At 38.8% G+C, this 27694-nt stretch overlaps 1 protein-coding gene across 9 annotated transcripts in view; it reads right to left on the bottom strand.

Annotated features, from left to right (window-relative positions):
- Positions 1-27694, bottom strand: part of USP48 (ubiquitin specific peptidase 48) — a 66300-nt gene that overhangs the window by 1677 nt on the left and 36929 nt on the right. For 8 of the 9 annotated variants that reach the window (XM_082404271.1, XM_082404269.1, XM_082404274.1 and 5 more), the window contains 14 exons: positions 27384-27581; positions 26568-26682; positions 25517-25647; positions 22765-22836; positions 16233-16357; positions 15947-16069; positions 15593-15654; positions 15217-15327; positions 14517-14647; positions 14055-14161; positions 11764-11868; positions 7988-8143; positions 3852-3977; positions 2151-2199 (listed from right to left, as the gene is read on the bottom strand). In XM_082404271.1, coding sequence (XP_082260397.1) covers positions 2151-2199; positions 3852-3977; positions 7988-8143; positions 11764-11868; positions 14055-14161; positions 14517-14647; positions 15217-15327; positions 15593-15654; positions 15947-16069; positions 16233-16357; positions 22765-22836; positions 25517-25647; positions 26568-26682; positions 27384-27581 — 1611 coding nt within the window. Of the gene's footprint in view, positions 1-2150; positions 2200-3851; positions 3978-7987; positions 8144-11763; positions 11869-14054; positions 14162-14516; positions 14648-15216; positions 15328-15592; positions 15655-15946; positions 16070-16232; positions 16358-22764; positions 22837-25516; positions 25648-26567; positions 26683-27383; positions 27582-27694 lie in introns of those variants that run through there. The other variant, XR_014247998.1, reaches the window with a different exon arrangement.

Here is a 27694-nt window from a genome sequence, read left to right as displayed (position 1 = left end):
GACAGTAATAAGTTCACTTCAATGCCTAAAGACGAAAAGTTTAAAATAACTTTTAATTACCTTATTCACCTATAAACATTACCTTTGAAGTTATAGATAATAATCAAATGAAAATCTTTCTCTTTATTTCTATCAGAGCAATACATATGCATCACTCAAAAGACAAATACTGGGAGAACAAGGGTTGTAACTGGAGCCAGCATTTTGCATGATGGGGGGAGGGGGCCGGAGAAAACCATGTGGCCATCGCCCTCTCTCCCCCTCCCCCTCCCATTCCCACACTCTAGAAGGAACCACTTTCAGCCCTTGCAGCCACTTCTGGTATTTAACCTCTGTTATTTCTAAATAACATGCTTATATTGCTAATTCATAATTTTAGATACTATCTAATAATTTCAGTGAAAGATAAAAATTTAGTTCTTCTACCACCTCTTACATACCACCTGCCCGGGAAGTACATACCACTGTCCTGACACAGTGACAGTTTTTGTTAAGCTAATCTCCAATGTTCACATTATTTTGTATTCCGTAATACTGCTCACAGTTGACCTCCCTGGTGTACCTTGGTTAGAGTTCCTGTCTGGTATGACTGTGTCTTTCTGGGGTTGGTAACTGCTGCATTATTTATGTGTTTCATTTTCTCTGTACTATCTCCAATTCAAGTGTAAACTCTGAAAGAGCTGTAAACCTCAAGACAGTCATCTATCACTTCCACTCTTCCCAGGGGACATCCTGTGCCAAAGCCTGCATCCCACTGCTCCAATCTGCATCGGGTGTGCTCAACAGCTGCTGCAGAGCTTCCGTCCTGGAATTTCCCCCTCACCAGCTTCTAGGGCATCTATTCCTATGTTGGATCCCTGTTTTTGGGTTCCACTGTTGACTTCTTTCTTGATTTACTCTCTCATTTAACAGAGCACACCCTCCCAGAGTATCTCGGCAAATGGTGTGTGAGAGAAATTTGAGGCCTTACATTCAAAGAGCCATCAAGTGTGACGTTAAAATAAAGTCTGTCTAGTTACAGAATTCTAGATTCAAACTCACTTTTCCTCAGAATCTTGTGGGCACTGGTCCATTAGTTTGTCTTTCTGACTCTTCATCCTGTGAATGTGTCTGGTTTTTCCTTCTATACCTCTAGATGCTTTTAGGGTCTTATCCCTAGATTTGTACTTTACTGTACAAGGCCCTTGGTGCACCCATTTTTTATTTTCATGAATTATTTTCTGTTCTCTGAATGTTCCTTACACATAGACTATTTGCTCTTTCTCTCGTATTGTTTATAGTTAATTTTTAAGCTTTCTTATGCTTCCTGTGTTGTCTATTTTCCCTGGGCTCCTTTTTTTTCAGTCTGTTGATTGACGTCTTTTGGTTTCATGCTCTTTGCTCAACTGTCTGGTGCTCTCTAGTTGTCCATTTCCACCTATTTAAGTGTGAGGCACTAAAAAGATGCCTAAAAACTGTCCGGTGGGCAGTGGTGGGCTTCACCCAAGGGTACCTGGGAGACAAACCACTTCCTAAAAATATTTGTAGGTTGTTTTCTTGAATTGCCCGTTTCCCCAGAGGATCATCCCTTCCCTCGAGCTGCCAGTATTTGAACAAAGAGCTGGTGGGTGGTCTCCCTGTTTGGTAGGTAATGGGCCTCATTATCACCTTTCTAGGTTAATTTCTTCAAAGAGCTGAAACAAACTCTACAGGTTGAGAAGAGGCAGTGACATGAGGGAAGGGCTGTGAGGATCTGCAAGGTAGTGAGCTGTCTAACTACTTCTTATACAGCTTCCAACCTGCCTTTAGGTTTAGACCCCACTCTTACGTTCAAAGGCACCTAGGGCATCCAATTCCTGTGTACCTGTCTGAGGCTCTGCAATTTGAATTAGCTTTGCTTTTTGTTGACCTCTTTCACCAGCAGGCTTACACTTATTTGTTTCCTATGGTAAATTAATTAATTAGTACTGTTTTCTCCACTTTCTAAATTTTCATAGGTATCATTCTTACTATGATCTTTTCAGAGCAATAATGTAAGATTCTACCTTAACATGTAGAAGCTTTGTTCAAGTTTAAAAGTAAAAGCATTGTAGACTAAAGCATCAATAACTATAATCCCACCTTCCTTTAACAAGTTCCTCAGCAAATTCCCAAAACAAGTTAGTCTTTACCTTGCATGACATCATCCATTGCAGCATAATCTGCTATTGGTTCATCAGCCTAGAAAACAAATGAAGACAATTCAAAACCACAAGGGAGTGGAAGCCAGGAGGAGGATAACGTCGCATCCACCTCACACGGAAGTCTGGTCCCGAGCCCACCAGTGTGTTGCTCCAAGACACAAGTACAAACACTGTCCAGTGGAAAACAGGGTTCAAGCCAGAGCTGGCAATGTCCAGGATTAACAAAGGATGCCTTGTCAATGGTGGGTCTAGACTCAATACCCTGATAACCGCACAGACTGCACACTGGATGTGGCACTGTTTTCCTGCTCCTCAAATACCTTTAGATGCAGAAAGGTTCAGATACCCTGAGGTTACTAAACACTGATCTAATTGATATGACTTAAGGTGCCAGTGATGACAGCGTGAGTTGGCAGAAATCAAGTCAGAATGGTCCTCTAAAAATGCCAATTAGGTTAAAAATACATTTTCATCCCTCCTCAACATCAAGAAAAAAATACCCATGTCCTTTTTAAGGCAGAAGCCAGCACTGAGTCTGAGCTTGCGGTGGGATTAGCTGCAAGGGCCAAGAGGACAATGACCAATATGGACTCTAGTTGCCCATGTGAAGTACAAACGCTTTAACTGCACAGGCTGTTTCTAGGATTTCAGACGGCGTCCATAGGATTCAGCAAACCAAACAGGCTTTCAAAATAATTCCACAGAACCTACAGTTCCAAGAAAAGCAAACAGGAAGGGGGTAGGTAGCAGGATGAGGGGGGTGTGTGTGTGTGTGTGTGTGTGTGTAGGGGTAGATATGCGTCTCCATGACCATTTCCAGGGCCTAACGTGTGTGTGTGTGTGTGTGTGTGTGTGTGTGTGTGTGTGTGTGTGTGTGTGTGTGTGTGTGTGTGTGTGTGTGTGTGTGTGTGTGTGTGTGTGTGTGTGTGTGTGTGTGTGTGTGTGTGTGTGTGTGTGTGTGTGTGTGTGTAGGGGTAGATATGCGTCTCCATGACCATTTCCAGGGCCTAACTTTATCTGATCACAATTGAGGCTCTACGGTATGAAAAATATATTTACAGTTCAAAACCTGAAAAATATTCTAGCACATCATGCAGGGGGCATGCTTCTAGCCACAAAGAAACAAAAGAGGCAAAGGAAAGTGACAAAATCAGGCCCTGAGGGAGGGCAGGATTGGGCTAAAGAGGCTGGTTCAATGATTCTTCTTCTGTGACAAAGTTTCAGAAGCCCCTACTTTCTAAAACACACCTACCTCTCCTAAATCCGTTCTCCCCAAAGCCAATTTCCACACCCTGGACAAGAATCCCATGAAGCCAACCAAAAGTATTTTGACTATTGTGGCCAAGCCTTGTGTCTTATGTCTGTTTCCTGTACTTATGAGGAAAGGTGGAGATGCTTTAATAGTAGAAATACGGTTAAGTAATTCGCTGATCCAAAAGTTAGGGAGGAGGTTAAATCTAGATTATTTTAAACAAGAATTATTAAAACCCCACAAGACCCAATGATGTTGTGACCTCCTCTAAGTCTCTCATGGCTCACCCAGAGATGGAGAATGTAGAGGCCAGCAAAACTCACAGCAGAAGCTTCTTACCACACCCTGCTGAGAACCTGAGGTAACTGTAACCACCACTGCACACAGTTTACACATGAGAATCCCTAGAATTCCTCAGGTAAAGAGCTGTTACCTACCTTTAACAAAATGACAGATTCAGGAATGACGCCAAGGGTTCCGAGGGTGGCACAGTCATCACTTAAAATCTTTCCATCAATTGACAGATTCTGGTCAAAAGGAGCAACTGAAAATGCATGCATGATCTGTGCCAATATAAAAGAAACAAAGTTTGTATAAAGCAAAATACTGAGACTTATACCCTATTTGAAGAAATAATGCATAGATTCTGAGGGTGAAATAAAAGACTTCAGAATACAAAAGATACAACAGTTTACAGTCAGCTCGCTTGCTAAATTCCTATTGAGACTCTAATCCCAATACATCTGAGAACATTCTTAGGAGGCCTGATAGAGAATTAGGAGACAATTATACCCACAGGACCTTGTCTTCCGCATCTGACAACCTCTCCACGGGTCGGGGTGCGGAGAAAACAAAGCAGCAGAAGGTGGGGCTGGGCTGACAGCTCCTCGGGTAATAAGGCTTGAGCAAGGCCGTCACTGTCACCCCTATCATGCCCAGGTTCCACATCGTTTTAATAACCAAGTCAATTCCAAATTCTTTCATAAGACCATCTCTAAATTAACCAGAAGGCTATCTGGACTCTTCTCGTTTTGATCCCCTTAGTGAGCAGCCAGGACTACAAAATTCAGCCATTGGGCCCTGTCACATATTCTTAGACCGAATCTTGCCTCTAGGGACCAGAATATGAATTTCTTAAGGGTAGGGGCCATATACTCCAGCCCAGTTCTAGCCAAGTCTTAAAAATTGAATACATTCAGAAAGACTATTGTGCATAATACTTAAACATTGTTTTCAAATTCAGGAAAATTTTTTATCACGTCCAGGGAGTAAATACCAGTGCGAAGTAAGGAGGAGTTGGGCTCAGAGAGGCACACATAGGTACCCTTCAATGATACATTCTAATTCTTCACTTGGGTGTATTCTAGAGTATTCATTTTATTATGCTGCATAACCGACTTCCATACTCCTTGAATATGTTCCATTACATGTATCTCATTACACCAATAGCCATGTGACAGGGAAATCTTTCTACCCTTTTATGCACTCTATTCCTCTACTCTTTGAAAAATCTGGAAAGACAAAACAAGCAGCCCTGAACCAACTGTGTATATAATTGGGCCCTAGAGCTTTCCAGCTGGGAAGACCGTGACCAGAAAAGTGATTTTAATAACAGTGCACAGGAAAATAACAACAGGATAACAACACTGGCCTCCTCCCTAACTGTTAGGCCAGATTCGTAATTGGACTTCTCAAAGGGACATCAGGCCCTCAGAAGCAAGCAGAGACTGATTAAACAGGGATCTGTAGCTACGGTGCACTGACATCATCAATGATCTGTCTATGAAGCAATGAGCCTATTTCTGGTACGTGAGAAGTACTGACGGGACAGTTCTACCGAAGGCAGTCCAGCACACGGGCATCAGGCAGAGGCAACAGCCCCAGTTAGTAAATATGACCCATGAAGAAGAAAGCACAGTTACAGAGGAAGTGTCTGATACCAACTTAATGTGGGCAATGTCACAGCTGCATGACTGTAGGAATGCTAGTTCACACGCCTAAGTGGGATGCACAGGGTCTTCGCACCACCACACAACATTGGACCAACCGCAAATACCTCTAGACACGAGTTCCATCACTGAGGGGTGGAGGCTCATACTTTTATATTTTGAGCGCACAGACAAGGACATTTCAATTCATTCAACAACTCATGAAGATTTATTACACCATGTGTTGACTACTGTGCTAGGTACTGGAAATATAAAAGTGAATAATCCCACCCCGGAGAGGTGCAGAGGACAAAACCAAACCGTGAAGATGGTGGCAGAAAGTACACATTGCTCCTAGCGGAGCACATAGAAAGGAGCAGTTAGCTGTGTAACTGAAGGCCAAGACAGGTTTTGCAGAAAAGATGTTGTGAAAGATGAACAGTGCTTACTAGTGAGGAGAAAACGGTATTTCAGAATGAGGGAACAGGCCAAAGGCATGGAGGCCTGTGCCCTGTATAATAATAATTCATAAACCATAAATGCTAGGAGAATGCTTCAGAAGAATTAACATTCTACAGGTCTGTTTAACAAGCGGGTGCAGCATTGTTGATCTGTGGGGCATAAAAGGAACAATGAAAACTCCGTTCCTACAAGGTGAGCGGCTCCATGCTGCTTGCCATGGGGGTGTGAGTGTGTGGCTGAAATAAGGAAATGCAATAAGGAAATAAGGAAAATGAAACAAGGAAAATTTCCTCCTTTCTAAAGCAAGCAATACTACCCACTCAAAACCTCTCTTTGGGAAAATGGAATGAGACAATTAAGCAATTCTTAAGACAATTAAGACCAAGCATATTCTCAGAAAGGAGATGGATAAATTGTACTTTATGGCCTCATAGGTGGATGAATTAAGCAACTATAAATGGGTGTAGTTGCCATCCTATTAACTTGGAAATGTAGTATACCCTAGAGGACAGGCTCCATGAAACATAAAAAAAAATGCACTACACGCTTAAAAAGTCACCCACCACCACTGGCTGAGGATCACACGCATGCCCACCACAAGCTCTAACAGTTCTCAGGTTGCTGGGCAAAAAGGTCCCGTCTAGTGGGAGCTTTCAAAGCTACCACCACGGATCAGTGAAGGGAAATTACACTTCACTGCCCTTTCTTTTGACTGTTTAGATCACAGTGGTCCTCGAAGCAAGGATGGGAGATGAGAGGAGGGACACGGCAAAGGAGCCATCCAAGGAGAGCACATTTGGGGGGTTTCCTGTGAATAGCTGCCGCCTTCTAGCAACTCATTTGTGCAGGTAACATGCACATAGATAGAGGTTATTTCTGCTGACTTTTGATTTATTCTTTAAAAAGGGTAGTCCACAATAAAAAGCAGCACAGGCTTTGAAAATGTCTTTATCCACAGGGGCTCTTTTTGTAATTTAAAGGTTTTGAATGTTCGAGGTTTACCACTGACAGGCAGAAAGCCGGTGATAGAAACAAGCTTTCTCAGATGTAAAAGCTACAATAACAGAGTAAAGATATTATGCCAACACATTTATTTTCAGAGCCATGGGTTCAACCAAGGGAAATACTGTTCCCGGGACAATCTGGAACACATAACACCCTCAAAGGAAGCCTATACTTTTTCCTCAATTACAATGATAAATATTAGCAACAAGGAAAAATGCATAACCAGTAAACCATGCCACATGAAAGTAGCAAAGAGGGAAATTTGGTCAACTTTTGGGATCTGTATCAGTGACTAAAATAGATAAGGGGCCAGATTTTTTTTCATGTACATCTTGAATTTATCAGCCTCTTTTTCCTGGGTTTTGAGATGTACCATTGGCATGCTCATTTATAGTACTTTAGTATTGCTACCAAGAAACAACAATATCATGAGGCATTTTCATAATGCATCCACTGCGTTGATGTGCAAAAGCAATGGAGGGGGTGGGTGGGATAGAGTGGGAACGATCTAAAATGAACCTTCAAAAAGAACAACCTCGGGCTTCCCTGGTGGCGCAGTGGTTGAGAATCTGCCTGCTAATGCAGGGGACATGGGTTCGAGCCCTGGTCTGGGAAGATCCCACATGCCGCGGAGCAACTGGGCCCGTGAGCCACAACTACAGAGCCTGTGCGTCTGGAGCCTGTGCCCCGCAACGGGAGGGGCCGCGATAGTGAAAGGCCCGCGCACCGCAATGAAGAGCGGCCCCCGCACCGCGATGAAGAGTGGCCCCCGCTTGCCGCAACTAGAGAAAGCCCTCGCACGAAACGAAGACCCAACACAGCCAAAAATAAATAAATAAATAAAGTAGCTATTTTAAAAAAAAAAGAACAACCTCAACACGTAACAAATTAAATGGCTCTCAACATTTCTCATTATTATTGGAAAGCTACTCAGAACCTGCTCAAGTTTTCAGAATCCTCAAAATACTTTTCATCTTCACAGAAAGATTCTTGGCTAATTTTGAAAATTTTGAAACTCTTTCTAAAGAAAGAGTTATTTTAATTTGGTGACCCTGCAAGCATTATTCTAAACTCAAAAAAGCCCTCTCTCAATGGCCTAATACTTAGGTGCAAAGCAGAAACTCGTGAAGGTCCTCCAAGTTCAGAACATAATTAAACAAATGCTATATTTCCCTCACCTGAATTTTCAATTCTTTTAATGTTTGATTAGCAGAAACAAGAAGAGCTTTTTCACCACGAACTTTTCTATGTCGCATACTCCGCCGAATAACTTGCTTTTGGTAGGCTATATAATTTTGATGGGATATCTTTTGCCGCTTTGTTCCTCCGTTGCTCTATAATAAAGATCCGAAAAAAAAGAAAGCACTGAAATTACCCACACTGTGACCCGTGCTCATAAAGTTCATCAGGCAAGCAAAAGCTATTTATTTATCAGACTGTTAACCATTTGAAATTCAATATCAACAGTGAATAGGAACTCGCTGGAGGTTCTTAGTAGGCTCAGACAAAATTGAAAAAATTAAACAATAAGTAAAATACACTTCTAACTGCATATAAGCTCCAGGATTTTAAAATGTATGTATTATAAAAAGGAAATTTAAAAGCAAAATAAGTTTGACCTTAGAAAGACACAATTATGATAAACTGAAAAAATTTTAAGATTATTAAATTTAATCCAGTCAGTGTCAAAAAGGAAAGAAAGGGGTGCAGAGGCAGGATAACTGTTCTGGATAACAATCTGATACAAAACAATGCATATCTTAATTGTATGCTGGTTTGAGGAGGGAAAATTGCTTCAGACACATTTGAGATAGGTGAAGAAATCTGAGGTTGGGTAAACAGGACACTGTCTTTACAGATAAGCTGGTTTAAGAACTTGGAGGTGGAATGCCATGATGTGCACAATTTACCTAAAGATGGTTCAGCAAAAAGTACAGGCATACATATGGGTATATAATATATATTGTACTAGTCTTAAGAAAAAAATAGACGAGAACCAAGTATCTTTCTACAATACTCCAATAAATGCCTCATCAAGAGGTTAACAGTCAAGATTCTTCTGCTAACCAGGACAGGGAATGAATGAAACAAGATTTTTACAATAATATTTTCCCCTGGTTTAATTAAATCTGGATGAGGTAACCCCCAGGTTCTGGCTCTGGTTTCCACAGTTGTCACTGAGTGTCAGGTGTGCATAATCAGAGCGGTTTAGGGGTCATTATGGACACAGATGCCACATATGCATCATCAATGGAGCTCCAGAGATCTACAAAGCAGAGAGGATCAGGGGGTAAACAGAAGAGCATTTGTTCAGGGTGATAGGCCACTGGCTAGGTGCTGCACAACGCCAGGTTCAGCTCTAGCTGTGCGTCTCAAGAGGCACACAGGTGATTCTAACATAAGAAACAACGTGGGAGTTAAAAAAAAAAAAATTCATGACACATTTTTCTCAATCTCAACTATTAAAGGTGAAATTGGACCTAAATTTCACAATTAGGAATATAAGGGAAAATATCTACAACAACCTAAAATTTTACTTTAAAATATAAAACAAACCAAATAACAAAGCCCTGAGCATTAAGCAAGATATATTTTTTCATGGGTCTAAAAGCCTTTCCCAGAATTTTTTTTTTTTAAATCCATAGAATTTAAATCCAACTTATCTGACAAAAAGCAGTCCACTGGTTTTAGAAGGCTTTCAATTACCTACGTAATATCCAATACTGGGTACATTATTAACCTAAATTGTAGATAAGGTCAAAGTCAAAGGAAGTGGGTTGATCTAGCTTAGAGAAAAGAGGAAAGGGGATTTGTTCATTTCCATTAAGGACAAATAGAAATGCATCATTTTATATTACAGGGATTTAAAACAACAACTACAGGTAAGCTTTGTATTGAGATAGTGCAACGTATTACAAAGAAAAGATTTGAGGAGGCCGACATTCTGAAAACTCTTGACATTCTTCTGGGACCAACTACTCTTTTCAAAAAGGAAGGTTACACCTTTTTTGCAAGACAAAAATGTTTAAAACATTCTAGAGTATACAACAATGAGAAGGAAGACAGAAGAAAATTCAAAGTACAAAAAATAATTATGTCATAAAAAACAATGTTCCCCAACAAATATTCTCTATCGTATTTATAAAAGTGAAATCTGTTGTCATCTGCAGCTGAGGAACAGAATGGCAATTTAAAAATTGCTGGGGGTATGACAACAATAGGTAAAACTAGACATTAAAAAAGTTAAAGTTTCCCAAAAATCTAAATCACTTGAAAACGTTTTAAAAAGTTTTCTAAATAACTTAGGCTGAAAAGTAAAGTTTGAAATGACAGAAATAAGGACAGTAAGAACACAGATATATATCTAGCTTTACAAACTTATTTACAAAGTTTACCAGAATAGCGATTCCCAACTGATTATTAAACCATACTCCCACTAATAAATAAACTACCAATAAACTAACATGGTACTGCCGGCCGAGCAAATGAAAGAGAATGGAGTCCTAAATCAAGATGGACACAAACACTTCTATTTTAAATATATCAACTGAAAAAGCAAATACACTAGCTTGTAGATCTGACTTGAAAAATGGACTGTAGAGGAGATGGGAACATAAAACAAGTCGACAACAAACAAGGTTTGTTATGTTTGCAAACTCCTATTCAAGAGACATATTACTTAACTCAATAATCTCAAAAACCATCCCAAGGAACAGAAGGCATACATGTACATATATTTTAATGAGGGCATTATTTATTATAGGAAAATATCCCCACAAAACTGAAAACCTACATCCCTATAAACTGTATGGATTTGGTTAGCACTGGGACAAGGGGGCCCTCCAATGCTGAGGGATTGAAACACAAATTTGGTAGGAGTGGCTGCGCGAAAGTGCCTGACTTTGTTCTTCCACAGGTGTTTTAAAGTCAACAAATGCTGACATATCTCTTTATGCCAGTTGGGAAACTACAAGTAACATTTACTTCAGGGAGACCAAGATTCAAGTCAAGAGTGCTTTTCAGACTTTCTTAATCACAGTTGAAAATGAAATAACTGTATCAGTATATATACACAGAGAGGCCAAGAAACCCAGATAATCTCTGCTCTGTAACAGATACAACAGATGGTCATTTTATCACTTTTATTCCTTCAGGGAGGGTGCTAACCGTAATCCAACTACACTATTTTTTAGCAGAAAAGAAAGAACACAAATATCTCTAATTAGTTAATTAAAGCTAAACTCTAATTAGAGTAGAAATTCCATGAATTTAAGGTAAATCTAGAATATCCTGGTGTATAATGGTCTGACTTTTTGAGAAGCTAAACTTATCTACATCATGTATCAACCAAACATATTCCCACATTATTTCCTGTTCTTGACATTTTTCTCCAATATCACTGTGAACATGCAGAATATAATCAAGCAACCAAATAAGAGGGGGTAGAAATATCATAACAGAATACACAGAAAATAGGTAATTTTAATAGAAGAAAAATGACAGACTAATGCTGATTCTAGTCATTTGCCTAACACGTTAGAGACCCGAAAGTCTTTTCTATAAACTCCAATATTATAAAGGCTACTGTGTGTTTTCCCTGTAGTCAGGGAATCTGAGTTTAATAATTTGTTCATACATAAAGATTCCATGATTAAGCAACAAACCAAGATATGGGTTAGTTTAAGTTTTCTTTCCAGGTAAAAAACTGAATCATTTCAGTGTATTTTAGCCTTTCTAGCTTAATAGCACATATTAATTCTGGAGTAATGTAGTCCATGGCTTTTCATGAGAAATCAGGACAGCTACAGCATGCTACCCAATGCAGGAAAGCGGGAAAAAAGGGGTCCTGAGAACCAACATCCTACATAGGCTACGCAGAGATGTCCAAGAGCTTAGAGTGACTGCTCTCAGAACAGCAAAAGGTGTAACAATGAAGAGCAGCTTCAACACATACTTGATTAAAATCTGGATCTTTTTCTCCATCCGGTTTAGCTTCTTCCTTATCCTCCTCTGTTTCAGAACTACTCACATTTAGCTCTGGAGCTGAATCCTTCATCACCTGAATGTGCCAGGAAAAGAGAGAAAAGTAGGTCAGACCCTAGGAAGGCGAGCTATGGAGGCTGTGGGGCTTTTTAAATTTTTTTTTTTTAATACATTTATTTATCTATCTTTGGCTGTGTTGGGTCTTCGTTGCTGCACGCGGGCTTTCTCTAGTTGTGGCGAACGGGGGCTACGCTTTGTTGCAGTGCGTGGGCTTCTCATTGTGGTGGCTTCTCTTTGTTGTGGAGAACAGGCTCTAGGCGCGTGGGCTTCAGTAGTTGTGGCACGTGGGCTCAGGAGTTGTGGCACACGGGCTTAGTTGCTCTGCAGCATGTGGGATCTTCCCAGACCAGGGCTCAAACCCGTGTCCCCTGCATTGGCAGGCAGATTCTTAACCGGCTGTGGGGCTTTGACTGGCCACCTTTATCAAGAGGAGGCACACCTTTTTCAATGGTGGGGTAAGAGACCAGATAGAGGATCAAGACTCAAGGGCTCTCTCTCTTTTCTGTGCTCTTTTAACATGTTAGTTCTTATCCTGTGATTTATTCTTGTATTTAATGTGTTCGCCATAAATGTAAGCAGTCTCTGCAGAACAGTTATCAGATTTTACAATGATGTTATTTTGTAGAAGTTCAAAATTGCTCTACATTTTCCCTAGTACACTGATCGTCAAGCCTTTTCAAGTTCAGACAGGAGTCCCAATGCTCCTTGAGACTGAGAAAATGAAGGATGGATGAAATACTGCTATCAAACTAAAAAATAATAATAATAAAACTTTACCTAAATTGGATACTATTTTGTACTAGATACCAATATATACATGCACTAATAGGTACAAAAGATATAAGAAGATTCTAGGGGAAAAACTGAGACATTTTTACTCAACTTCATTTTCTCAGCAAACTAGGAAATGAGGCCTTAATTCAACTTGTGAAGCAAAACCCTAGACCATTAGAGCATAATTTGTAAGTTACTCTTCTAAAATAATGTGTTTGGTAACTATCATCAAATAAAACACATTCTATTTTGTCTTTAATTCCCAAAACCCTGGAACCAAATTAGTGAGATGTCCAGAGATGTGGGTCAGGATCTACCTAAGAGCCATTCCTAATATAGTGAAAATGCTCCAAAAACAATCCACAGCAACACCCCTGCTCCCAAATTATACCAAAATCTGTCTACTTCACCTACCCTTTAGATAAAAAAATGCAAGAGGCTCTAGACTGGCCGTCCTTCTTTCCGTTATGCCCTTATCAACTCCAAACACAATGGCCAGGGTGACTTTTTGAAAGCGTAAATGAGATCACACCATGACCTCCCTTGAAACTCCAGTGGCTTACATCTACGCTTAGAATAAGATCCCAGATCCTTGGTATGATGTATAAAGGCCGATAAAATTTGATCCCTCATCAACTATCACTTTCCCTCCTTGGAAGAAACTTCTCTCTAGACCAGTGCTGTCCACTATGGTAGCCAGAGGTGACACATGGCTATTTGAATTAAAATGAATTAAAAACTCAGTTCCTCAAGTCACCCTAGCCACATTTCAAATGCTCCACAGTCAAATGCGGCTAATGGCTACGGTGTAGATACAGAACATCTCCATCACTGCAGAAAGTTCCATTGGGCAGTGCTGCTCTAGATACAACTTACTCTGTTGCTTGAGCACATTAGGCTTATGGTTTTGCCTGGACTACACGTCACAGGCTGACTCTCTGACAGTTAATGCTCAGGTAAAACAACTCCTCCTCTGACGCACCTTTCCTACCCACGCCCTATCTAACAATGCACCTCCGCCTCTATCCGTCTCTCGCTTTACTCTGCTAGATTTCCTTCAAAATACTTGTTCTTGTCTGAAATTATCTTATGAATTTATGGGCTTATTCTTGATCTACCTCACTAGGTACAAATATTCTTGACGGTAGGTAACTTCTCTGTCTTCTGCACCACCTGTATCCCCAGCACCAAGACCATTCCTAGCACACAGCTGACAATCAATATTTGTGTTTCGATTAATAACTGACTAGATCCACATAAATCACATAACTATTCCTTTTCAATTCTAGTCCAATGGCTCCGCCTGCACCATCCCCTCCCACCAAAAAGAAAATAAGGCAACCCTAGGCCATCCTCAGTGAAAATCCAACAGCAAGTCAAAAGGCAAGCTTGATCATTACTAGGCACGGCCACAAGAGGGACTGGTACCTTCTTATTATCCACGACTTTATGGACGTAGATGGTGGCTTGAGTGTATTCACGCAGGTCCCTCTGCTGTTGACACAATAACCCTTCTCTACATTCAGGACAGAGTTCTTTTTAAAAAAAAAAAAAAAAGAGGGTAAAATAGCAGTGGTTGAGGAATTACTGTCAAAGAATGAAAGATCTAAAAGAACATATCAAAGTTACCAGAGTGTATTCATCAAAATATTACTCATTTTTTCTGTTAACCGTTGTATTCTATTGTATGCAAATAAGGAAATCCATTTACTGTCGACAAACATACAAATAATGAGGTAATTATATGATAACTCCCATCTGCGGAATATAGTTTGGACCACCACATGATCTTTAACTTTAAGTAGAAAATACAATATTGACATACTCTTTCCTTCCCCCTTAAAATGCCAACTTTTAACTACATAAAGCAAGAGCAATATGAAAACTTACTAGGCTCAGAAATATACTGTGTTTCTGAAGGGTTTGCATCTCCTCCTTCAGTTCTCATGATTTTAATCACATGATCCACGACAAAGAGCTTTTGTATCATTTGCCACTCACTGGGCCATATGAGAGCTATACTGTGCAAAAAAACACAACATGCTTTAAGACACAAGGACATAGTCCATCTCTAAACCAAAATTATCAAAACCAATATTTACTACAAATAAATTAAGAAGGAAAAGATACATCAACAAGGAATAGTAGTTTTTTCATACAAAAAAATGTTACAACAGCAGTAAAACAAAATGGACTGAAGTTATCAATACATGGATCAACATGGCTAAACCTCAAAAACCAAAGCTGAGTAAAGAAGTTAGTTACAGAGGGATAAATACTATACGATGTAACCTAGAGACACTGTCCTGGGTACCAGCAGCTTGGAAGGAGAAAGCAGGGCTCCAGGAAGGAGAAGGGAGAAACAAGAGCAAGGTAGCCTCAGGCAGCCTCTTGATTTTTATGGAGAAGCAGTCTTTTTTTTTTTTTTTAAAAAGGCAAGTGCTCCACCTAGCAGAGAATACCAGAGGAAATAACCCCACAATTCAACAGATTCTTAAAACAGACTCTTTATGTCAGACGAGAAATTTCCTAAACACATTCTATTAATCACCAGAAGAAAAAAAAAATCACATGAAGAGAAGAAACTCACAGTTTAGAATCTTCTTTGGTCATGGAAGCAAATGTAAACATGAGTCCCCCGTGAGGACACAGAAGAGCACTGTTTCCAACCGATGACACAGGACTACACCTTGTAGGTTTCCTACTCAAACGAAACAAGGAGGATCAATATACTTCACTACTGCATGACTAAACAGAAGATTTTTTTAAGATGATTATTTTAAAATTAGAGATATATTTTAATGATAGTAATTAATGTGTTCCTCAGGATTATTCATTTAAATTATTAGAAAATAAAACTTTCAGTATATGCTAGTAAAAGTAAGGTACTACGATCAGGATCCATGAATTCTTAAAAATACTAAAATCAACAATAAAAAAGGAAATAGAAAATTTTTGGTATATACCTAACAAATTTTCGCCATTCTTCTACAAAGAACTGTGACACAATGTAGAGGACATCCGTGTCCTAGAATAGAAAAAATGAAAGTATCCATTAATTCATTGCATTCTTAACCTAAATCCTATAGGGAAAATGTCTCCATATACTGTGGTTTTCCTCTTTCAAGCTTCATAAATAAAATGGAAATACAGCCCTCTACCAAGCAACCAGAAGTAAGAGTAAAATCCCCCGGATAAGAAAACTATACAAATGAGAATTAGAGAAGCTCTCAGTTGTTCTGAAACCACTGTTCATCAGGAATTTGGCAAGGGTCTTACAAAGGTGAGATGAATTCTATCCTTTGTGGGAATCATTATACCTCTGGCCAGTTACTGAGACACGGTCTGTTTTTGTCCTGGAACAAATTTGGAAGAGAAGTCTTTTGCTCATTTGCAATCATCTTATGCAAGGCTTCATTTTCTTCTCCTTCTCTTTCTAAAATCTGAAAGAGAATGAAGCAGGAAGCAATCAACCATCTCCTGCTGACAGCACAGGACCTGCCTCCTCCCTAACCCCTACCAAGAGTGCAATGTCAATTCTCCTGGGAAGTCAATCCAGGGAGGTGGCACTATAATTTCCACAGATGTCAGGAGAGCGTGCAGCACCTTGCACTGTGAACAGCATTCTTTGTAACTTGGAAACTCGGGAGCCTTTGGGAAGTACTGCTGCAGTTTGCTCCAAGCCTCTTTAGAAACAAGCCTTCTTTCATTTTCAGATATGCATAACTCCCCTAAGTCAAAAAGGGGGGGGGGGGGACCGGAGTAGAGAGAAAAGGTTAAAAAAAAAAAAATCAATATATACCTTCCAAAAATCTATTTTATATTTCTTAAACTTAAGACAAATTTGTAGGGCCTCTTTTCCTTCTGTTCTAAAGTACTGTAGTTCTCTCTCTCTTTCCTTAGTTTCAAAGTCTCTAAATTTTTAATTTCATCTAATTCTAAAGAAGCCAGCCATTCCTTTGTCCTTAATCTAGGTCCTTCTTCCTACCAGTGAAGGAAGCACTAAAAGGGCTTCCAGGGATCCTGGTGTCCCTGTGCCACCCCAGGGGTTGTTTAACAGTATTTGGTCTGTATTTCATCTCCGCCCACATTCAAATGCCACAGTTTCCTGCAGAACGTATTTTCTCCGTTTTACCTTATTACTTTACTAAATTCATCCCGAACTGAAATGCTGTTTTCAAAGTTGTGTGAGACTCACACTTAAATAGTAAAGCAATCTACTGTTCAATCGTAAAACCATCTCCAGTCAATACCCAGTTGGTTTGCTATTACTACTGCAAACACCCTGAACCCCGTGGATCTTTAAAAATCCAAAAGAGAAGAAGCAGAATGCTAGTCACCACCACCCTTCATTTCCTCCGAAGATCACAGAACGCCCAGATGGCAGTGACCCTCAATCTCAGCGGCCCCTCCTCGGTTGACTGATACTTCTAGCATTTCAGGGCCTTTCTCCCCACTCAACCCCTCATTGTGTTTGTGGTTCCAGTTTCTATTGCTTCAGCTGTTCCCAATAGATAATTAGTGAACTGCATATACGTACCTATATGGTTCTTTACCCAGAAAACCATCTTGAAGTTTCCAAAGGAAAATGTGTTTCTACCCCCATTGGCAAGATACTTACATGTTTATATGAGTAAAAAAGCCAGGGACTTTCTAAATGCAGTATCATGATTCTTTGCTTTATGTGTTTTATAACAATAAATAAACCAAGAATCAGAGAAATTAATACACCCAGGGTCACCACAATTGGTGGATAATGGAGCTAGGATATGAAACCAGATATCTCTCATCTAAACCCCATAATTTCTAATGCCTCAAAATGCATCTTCTTAACTTCCATCCGTCACCTCTTACTGAGCTTTGACTAATCCTAAGAAATGATTACTTTGCTTTAATATACTTATTACCAGAGAAAATAGATCACAATGTAAAAATTAACTTTATTTCTGAGTAGGCTGTTAACCTCCTCTGAGGTTATGAAAACTTACTTTAAAATGCTATCATGGGGCTTCCCTGGTGGCGCAGTGGTTAAGAATCTGCCTGCCAATGCATGGGACACGGGTTCGAGCCCTGGTCCAGGAAGTTCCCACATGCCACGGAGCAACTAAGCCTGTGTGCCACAACTACTGAGCCTGCGCTCTAGAGCCCGCATGCCAAAACTACTGAAGCCTGAGTGCCTAGGGCCCGTGCTCCGCAACAAGAGAAGCCACCGCAATGAGAAGCCCGCGCACCGCCGCAAAGAGTAGCCCCACTCGCTGCAACTAGAGAAAACCTACACACAGCAACGAAGATCCAATGCAGCCAAAAATAAATAAACAAGTAATTTTTTAAAAAATGCTTTAAAAAATAAAATGCTATCCTTGACACCATTAGGGAACTTACGGTTTTTTTTAAAGGTTAACTGGATTATCAGGCTCCAATCTAGTACACCTTTATGGTGAAATATAATGCAGCCATAAAAAAGACTACAGTAGACTTCTATAACTGGTTTAGAAAGAACTCCAAGGGACTTCCCTGGTGGCGCAGTGGTTAAGAATCCGCCTGCCAAGGCAGGGGACACGGGTTTGAGCCCCGGTCCGGGAAGATCCCACATGCCGTGGAGCAACTAACCCCGTGCGCCACAACTACTGAGCCTGCGCTCTAGAGCCCGCATGCCACGAGCCCTTGCTCCGCAACAAGAGAAGCCACCACAATGAGAAGCCTGTGCACCCCATCGAAGAGTAGATCCCACTCGCCGCAACTAGAGAAAGCCCGCGTGCAGCAACGAAGACCCAACACAGCCAAAAACAAATAAATTTTAAAAAAAGAAAGAAAGAAAGAACTCCAGGGCAATTATACTTTTTAAGTGGTTTCCCTTTTTTTTTTTTTTTTAAAGGGACCGTTCCTCTGTATACATATGTTATAACCCAATCTGGTTCAGAAAGGGAGAGAGAATGTAGGAAACAATAATGCAAATACACAAACACATATTTTAAACAGGATTCCATAGACTCTCTGGATACACTGCCTCTTGTTTTCATGTAAGGGTGCTTTTACTTTATGACTGGCTGTATTGTAGGATGTGCATTGCTCAGGTAATTAGAAAAGAACGCAAGTTTATTTCTAAAATCAGCAATGTATTTTAATAAGTCACTTCACTGCAGTCAGAAATTAAATACTGCGGACAGTATTAAATACTGCAGGTCAGTATTAAATAGAAAGTCCTCTACTCTACCCCTAGTCATGTTTCTAAATTTAGTTTCACATCATTTTAATAACTACCACGATTTAATGTATATGAATAGTTCGACCTCACAACAATGAACTTTTACTTGTGACATATGAATTTTTAGAAATTAGACTTGTATCCTGCAATACATAACATTGCTTCTTAAATCTTAAGAGAAAGCCAATAAACTAAATTCATTTTGTAAACAACATCTCCCAATACAAGATCAAACTAGTCATGAGAGATTGAATTCACCAAACATAATTCGATAACCTAATCCCCAAAGATTCTTCTGGTAAAAATAGAAATCTAGTTAACAATGAGTTTAGATTCTGGATAAATCCCCTCCCCGACAAAATCTAGTTCAATCTCTAATACTTTGGGGGCACAGAATATCCAAAGAACTTGTAAAAAAAATAAATTAAAAAACTGCTCAGCTGCTTAGTAAACAGGTATAATAAACAAGGTAAGTTAAGGAAGATTAACCATTAAATAAATATAAAGTGAAATGGATAAGAAAGCCTGATGGATAAGGAATATCTGCAGTAAATGCTAAACTCTATGATAGTAGCAAATCATATAATGGAATATATAATCCATTATTAATTCACACAAAATCCGTGATAAACATACACAGGCTTTAGAATAGAAAAATGCAAACACGGACTTCCAGATAAAAATGATGTTTTAAAACTGCATTTACTTCCAGTTCCTCCTGAAACACCATTAAACCACAGTAAGGGGACCTTTTTTAAAGATACAAAATCATGATGGATAAAAGAAAACAGATGGGACAACAGAAACAAATATTTTAGAAGCTTAAAGGTGGATGGATAAGACAAGAAAAATGAATTCTAAACTGACAAAAGAAGTAACCCGATTTACTACACTACAGAACTGGCCCCACAAATCCAGGAATTAGGGGTACCCAGAAGAGAACAGACTAAAAGACTATCTAAGAGGCAGTTAAAATTCTGAGTTGCCCTTCTATACACCCTACAGATACCTGCCCCCGCTATCCACAAAAGGCAACACAAGCTTCTCTGATGATATAAAACCTAAGGCCTCCGCACTGGGGGACACAAAGCTGAGATAAGAGGTAGTGCGCTGAGATGCGGATAAGTGAATGTTTCCATACAGAATGCAGAGACTCCCAAGCCCTCCTCTCTACAGCCCTGGAAGTGACAGCCAGCTCTGCATTTTCCAGGCAGGAGAATGAAAGATCCTTATGGAGAAATCTGAGCAGTCCAAGAAGGGATAATCAAAGTGAGAATTCTCCAGTGAAACGGCCCAGCCAGGACACCCAAACAGGGAAGCTGGCGGTCCCCTGTCCTCACACATGTGCATGGCTTCCACAGAACCCCCCAAGCAATAAATGAATTAGGACCTGCACAGGGTAAGGTGTCACGACGCTGTGGACAGAGATCTTAACAAGCTACCAAAAGTGGAAGGGACAAAAACTGCCTAAGAAGGGCTCTGGACTAATGGTACATTGAAAGATACAGTAAGTCCTTCAAATTTTCAAAGAAAAAGAATTTCAGACAATTGTATAACTAGGGGAAACCTATGCATTAAGTGTGGTACCCTTTAGCAAACGACTCTCACCTCTCTGTGCCTCAGTTTACTTACTCATCAGTACAATCGGTACAATAGTAATACTGACCTTTCAGGGTCGTTATATAGATTAAATGAGTTAATATCTATACACTCAGAAAACTACTAGGCACGAGGTAAACATTTGATAAATGTCTATCATCTGTTTGCTATGACAACCATCACGACATCTCAGGAACAAGTTTTAATATAAACCTAAAGAGTGGGGTAGGTTTTAAGTGAAGTCCTGTATCCTGCACCTGTGGACATGGTACACTGACAGGTGACGTCCGCAAAAGCAAGAGTTGAGAACTATGCTTTTTAAATGCAAGATAACAAGATACAGCAACAAAATGCCACCGAGCTGCAGATCAAGCTAGAAGATCTAAAAAAATAGCTCATATACAATTTCTGACAAGCTGAGGGGAGCAGCATTAAGTCCTGAAATCACTTTCAGCTCTGCCATGCTTTCTAGTCAAAACTGTAAAACTAAAATGACAAGATGAGAGAGGTGGGCTGAGAGCAAATGTCAGTGAGCGAAGGAGGAAGACAATCTGAGTTCTGGCACTGTTTCACTCTGCTAAGCAGCACCAAGCATGAAAACTTAGTATTTTACTACAGATTCCTCAACTCTCAAAATGGAGGCACTTATGCTATGTGCACATCTATGCTACAAATGTTTAAAAAAAAAAAAAAAAATCCACATCCCAGGATGACCCTTCACCCCCACTTCCTAGTTGTGTAGCCAGTAAATGAGAATGCCACTCAGCTAGTAAACAGCAGTGAGATTGTGGCCAGAAAGATAGGCATACAAATACAACTCAAGTGACAACTACTATCACTAGCATCACCAAGGACTCTTCTTCATAAAAAACCACTGGTGTGGGGACTTCCTTGGCGGTCCAGTGGTTAAGAGTCTGTGCTTCCACTGCAAGGGGCGGTGATCAGGTTTGATCCCTGGTCGAGGAACTAACATCCCGCGTGCCGCACCGCACTGGTGTGAATGAGGGAAAGGGTGAGGCATCATGTATGGGTTCATAACGAGGCAATGAAGAACTAAAATAAGGAATTTATTGGGACCAACAAGAAGTCTGAGTATTAGGCTCAGCCATACAAAAGAATGAAATAATGCCATCTGCAGCAACATGAATAGGCCTAGAGATCATCATATTAAGTGAAGTCAGACAGACAAATATCATGATATCACTCATATATGGAATCTAAAAAGAAATTATACAAATGAACTTATTTACAAAACAGAAATAGACTCACAGACAGAAAACAAACTTATGGTTACCAAAGGGGATGGTGGAAGGGGAATAAATTAGGAGTTTGGGATTAGCAGATATACACTAGTATATATAAAATAGACAAACAACAAGGACCTACTGTATAGCACAGGGAACTACACTCAGTATCTTATAATAACCTATAATGGAAAAGAATCTGAAAAAGAATACATATACGTATAACTGAATCAATTTGCTGTACACATGAAACTACTACAACATAGTAATTAACTATACTTCAATTAAAAAAAAAAGAATGCTGAGTATCAGCAGTACATTAGCACACAACAAGAAATGCAAACGTGTCAACAGATTCATCACTGACATCCCAGCTTCTCTGGGTCCAATTTTTCTCAGGGTGGAGTTAGAAAAAAAAAAAAGAGTGATTGGGGAACTTATACAGTAGAAGACTTTGAGAAGTAGACACCTTTTTGGCTTTCAGAGGGCTGACAGAATGGCAAACCATGTGTCATATATAAGGAGTCCCTCTCAAAAAAAAAGTTATTTCAAATGAGCACTCACTAAAACCAAATAAATACATAAACAAATATTCAGGATTAATAAGGATTTAGAAATTATTATTAAGAATATATAGTACACAGTAGCTAAGAAACTAAACCAGAAATAGCCCTAAGAAGAAGAATATACAAATGCTGTTTTCAAAGTGTTCAAATTTGGACAAAGACACAGACACATAAATGGGAAATAACTGAAATTCTTCTCCTTCAAGCTCAGAAAACCCTTCAATGTGACAAGTGACAATAAGTTTCTTCGCTAAAATATGGGGAAATTCTATTATTTTAAACTTTTTTTGCGAGGAGAGAGGGAAAAGTGTGAGAGGCATTGGCTTGAAAGTAGGCAGTAGAAGCTAACAGTTGAAAAGGGCAAGAGAATAGAAACATTAGGATCATGAACAGTTTAGAAAACCAGTTGCTCTACCATGGCTGCCATATTAGGGCCTGAGCTCTTGAGTGTAAAATATTTAACAAAATATATATGATATGCTAAAGTAAGGCTAACAACAGAAGTTTTACATTATCTAGCTTACCATGTGGGCACAGAATGTCTTCATTAAAATTTAATTCTTCCTCCTCCTCTTTTCTTTCTTCCTTTGATTCATCTAATCAAAAGAAATACAGATAATAACTCTTCTACTGTTGTATTTAAATTTCAAAGTAGCAAAGATACTACTCTATACAATTTCAAACACAGAAAACTTTAAAACATTTTAAAAATTAGACCCAAGTGATTTGACACAGTCCTGCTAAGAAGTGTTTCATTTCTTTCCCTTAAAGGAAAGAAAAATTTCTGAATGGCAGTTTTGCTTTTCAAAGATTGGGGTTATGCAAGAAAATATGCATTTTTTTCAAACTGAAAAACAGTTTACATATCCTTCCATTAATTCTAGTCAAGGTATTCAGAATACTGTGCCATAAACCAGGATAATCATCTACATGTCATGTCACTTTCACCCATCGACTCTTTAGGGAAGAACAAAACTTTAGAAGGCTAATGAAATAAGGATTTAACATTTCATGTCAAACATATATAATTAAAACTTTCCTTTTCCTATTAACAGTTCTCTTTCAATATCTGCTTTTCCTACTTGTCTACACTGTGACACTTGCCAGTTTGTACTTGTGTATACCAGTGAACAGGATCAAATAAAAAGAAGTCCTAAGTAGCAGGAGATTAGAATAGTTATTCATGGATTTTCCAGGTTAAGCACATAACAGACTTTTAATACACTTAATATACATAAAGAATATTTACTAATCATTAAAAAGCTCAAGCAGAGAAATGGGCAAAGGAAAGACATGACCAGATAACTCTGTCTCCTGCCTGTTTCTCTGTGTCTCTCTCTCTGTCACACAATGTGAAAATTAGGCAAAGAAGTAGGTACAAGGACACATTTACTGCATCTGTGCTTACGTACTAATTGTAAAAAACTGAAATAGGTTAAATAAATATATATTCATGCAATGAAATGTAGCTGCTAAATTTTTAAAAACTGTTTTGGTAAAGGATGATGCACAACTGTGCCAATAACAAGCACCATTATAAAAAGCCACTGTTTACAGTGATTACACCCGGTGGAAAGGCTTTCAGGTTTTACTTTGTTGCTTCTACTCTGCTTCAAGCTTTTAAAATCTTTGAATGGAGGAAGGGGGAGAAGAGGAGCATTTTACTCTGAAAGCAACATGAAAAATATTTTTAAGCTAGGACATCGAGGCATTTTCTATTATGGCATCCAACTTTCCTTAAAATGAAGGGTCGCTGGAATCTAAAATATGACACAAATCAACCTATCTATGAAACAGAAACAGAATCGGGGACATAGAGAACAGACTGGTGGTTGGGATGGCGGTGGTGGCATGCACTGGGGCTTTGGGGTGAGCAGATGCAAACTGGTATATACAGAACGGATAAACAACAAGGTCCTGCTGCAGAGCACAGGGAACTATCGTCAATATACTGGGATAAACCATAATGGAAGAGAATATATATATATGTATAACTTAGTCACTGTGCTGTAATTAACACAACATTGTAAGTCAACTATACTTCAGTTTAAAAAAAAAAAAAAGGGCCACTGATATGTAAATAGGCTTAAAAGAGCACAAAATATTTAACATACTGGGTCACATGTCACACTAAAAGTATGTTTTTAATCTTTCTTTTTAGTGAGGTGGTTGATGTACAATATTAAGTTTCAGGTATAGTGATTCACAATTTGTAAAGGTTATATTCCATATATAGCTATTATAATATATTGGCTATATTTAAAATATCTTTTTTAAATGATAGAATAAAATTGAAACAAATGTTAAGTTCATGAAGTATACAGCACAACAAAATACTTTAGCCAAAAGAAAAAAATACTCTTCAAATTTGAAAATGTTTAAAAAAAAAAAATCACAGTTTAAAATTATTAGTGGCTCTGGTGTTTTTACATTCTCAAAAATAAAGCAGTGATATGGGAAGATCCACATCAAATAAAATGATACAAATGTTCAAATGCAGAAAATACAGAATATTTCAGTAAAAAGGTTAAGAATATTAAAATAATAAAATATATGTATGTAAGTACTAATATTTGGAGATAAAATTAAGTGAAATAATTGCTTATGGATCATTAATTGTATCTGAATTAGTAAACTGATCAAACTACTGATTTCTATTTTAAATCTAAAAGGTTTTAATGTTTTAATTTCCCATAATCTTATAAAATACTGATTACAAAATTGAATTGAGTGGTTGACTTACATTAATATAATTTCCTATTTAAAAGCATCGCTTCAGAAAACTCAGAAGAATTTATAAGTAAAAAGCTATTCAAAACCTGCTTTTTCTCCTGGATGAAAAATGCAGAAGTTCAAGCACATTTAACTTGATGAAGTCAGCCTGTTGGCGTGGCTAATAATCTATAACCAAAATGTACTGAGCTAACAACATACTATGCAATTTGCAGCAGACTTGCCTTTCTTAAAAATTTTAGCTGGAGCAAAATTAAAAGTAATTTTGCTTGGGATTAACTAGAGAGACCCTAAGCCCAAAGCAGGTCATAAGGAATGCCTTATGTCATAAGGAATGCCTCTCATGAGCTGTTGCGCCCTTGCTCACTTTCAATAGCTTATAAGTCTTTTTATTTGTTCTGAGACATTTTTGAGAGCTTTAGGCTTCAAAAAAATTGTCTTAGAAGTTACGTGGATGGGAATCAAAACAATTTTACTACAAACAAATGCTTACAATTTTGTGGTATGATTCACAACCATCTACATACAGGTTTTAAATATTACCTTTATTCAAGGTGTTGCCATTCATTTTCCCACTGCTTTGGTCTGCATCGCCATCTTGCTCATCCAGCTGTTCAAGAGCTAGCTGGCGCCAACTGCGTAAGGAGGATTTCCCTACCCAAAATCCATCATTGCTGTGGAGAAGAGAGAGAATGTAAAATCATGCAAGTAACATTTCCTAATGTCCTTCTCCCTTCTTTCCTTGTAAAGGCCACAACTAAACTGAATTAAAATGTTCAGTATTTGCTGCTGTGCAATTTTTTTTACGTATTTCCTCATTTTGGCCATTTTTACTCCTCACTATTAAATTGCATGTATAGAAAATACTTTGCTTCCATCCTAAATCTTACCCTGCTCCTCCTAACCCTCATTTAAATTTATGCCAATCACACCAAACAACTGGCCACTTTCCTTCACTTGATTACTACTCAAAACTGCATATAGCTGACCCTTCAAATGCACATATAGGCACTCACATATATATATACACAAACACATTTAGGGGACTCAGTAGGCTGTTTGTGGAATGACCCAAAACAGTGAACTAGATTGATATTTCTTTGGGAAATATACAACTTAAATTAAACCCAAACATCATAAATGCCACCTGAGTCCAGAGGTGCTCTACAGAGTGCGGCTCAACAAACTCCAAGAAGCCTGGATGTTCCTGACAAGGATGCACTACTGGGTACCCTTGGTTAACAAACTTGCTTCAGCCTCTCTAAAGGGGACACCCCAGGCCTGCTAGAATGGTTTTCCAACATAAGTATTCCACCATTCCATGTCAGAACACAGGCGAGAACCTCGCCTTGGCTTCTTTAGGCCTCAGATGCACATCTCTGCTTCCACCTTTCTAATGGATGGAATATAGCCACAGGGGCTGTGCCTCAGCTCTCTTTATCTTTGCCACAGCAGCAATCACCACAAAATTTACTCTGCTGTGGCCAACCACTCATCACTCTTCTTTCTTCCAAAGATCCCAAGTCCCTATTATCCACAAATAATAAGCTACTTGGTTTTTTAGCTTATCAAACAATATACACTGTGAACATACCCCTTTACTGTTGCTTTGAGCAGATTATTTACAGTTTTATAATCTTCATTTAGTTGGTTCTTCAGACGCAACACACGACAACGTTCTACTACGCATTCCTTACACAGGGCTTTCACTGGGACAGAGAAAACGAAAGTCAAGAGTGTATTCACGTACAGACTTCCTGTTAAGAAAATGTTTTCAGCACTTCATAGAACAATGAAGAATTTTAACCCAAAGTCACAAATTTTGACAATATAGCAAATTGGTATACGTCCTAAATTATTTTGGCGACATAAATATCAAGACAGCAATAGTGTTATCCTGCATAAAGAAAGAACTATAGGATATAAAATGTTATAATAGGCTATAATTATCTATGCCAGAAAGTACATTTTACAAGATTTAGATGCAAATTTTGCAAGACCACCATCAAATGATGGAGGCTGTAAAGGAGGGGAGGGTAATCAATATATCTGACAACTATAAACGTAATGTTAATTGTTTAAGACCTTCGTGTGGGTATCAACCGGACCAATACTTTGAAGAGTATTGTACAAAATAACAAAACACTACTAGATGGCTTTCTCAAATGTATCCTATTTTGTCTGTTTTTTGAGAAAAAACACAACAAAACTGAATAAGCAGTTTCTTTTCTAACATTATAAATATACCATGTATGACACTGCTTAACTTTTACTTGATTTAGCAAATCATTTTTGCAAAGTGCAAGGAATAGGAGGTCTAAGCACAGTCTGGGTCAAATGATCATAAAGATCATATAATGCAGGCTTATTGCATTACTCTTTTCTAAGCAGATAAGACATCTCGAATTACCAGTTAGTCTTGGTCCCCCTCCGTATCTACTATAGAAAATGTCAGCCGCATATTCAGATATTCTCTTCATAATCGATATTTTATCGGGATGAAGCTTGTCGTGGGAACACAGGCAAGCGTGATTATCAATAGGCTTGGTGGGCGTCGATTCATCCAACCACTTCTGCAGCCACTCCAGAGAGACAAATTCATAGGGCTCTGAGGAAGAAAGCAAGGGAAAGAGCCTATGTATTCTTACAGCTTTTTGACTAAGCGATACATTCATTTTCCTCAAGACAATGCAAACTCTTTCCAAAGTTAGCAGAATCATA

This window comes from Balaenoptera borealis (assembly GCF_965194805.1).
Source record: "Balaenoptera borealis genome assembly, chromosome: 1".
In the NCBI taxonomy this organism is placed as follows: domain Eukaryota; kingdom Metazoa; phylum Chordata; class Mammalia; order Artiodactyla; family Balaenopteridae; genus Balaenoptera; species Balaenoptera borealis.
This window is presented reverse-complemented; position numbering and strand designations above follow the sequence as displayed.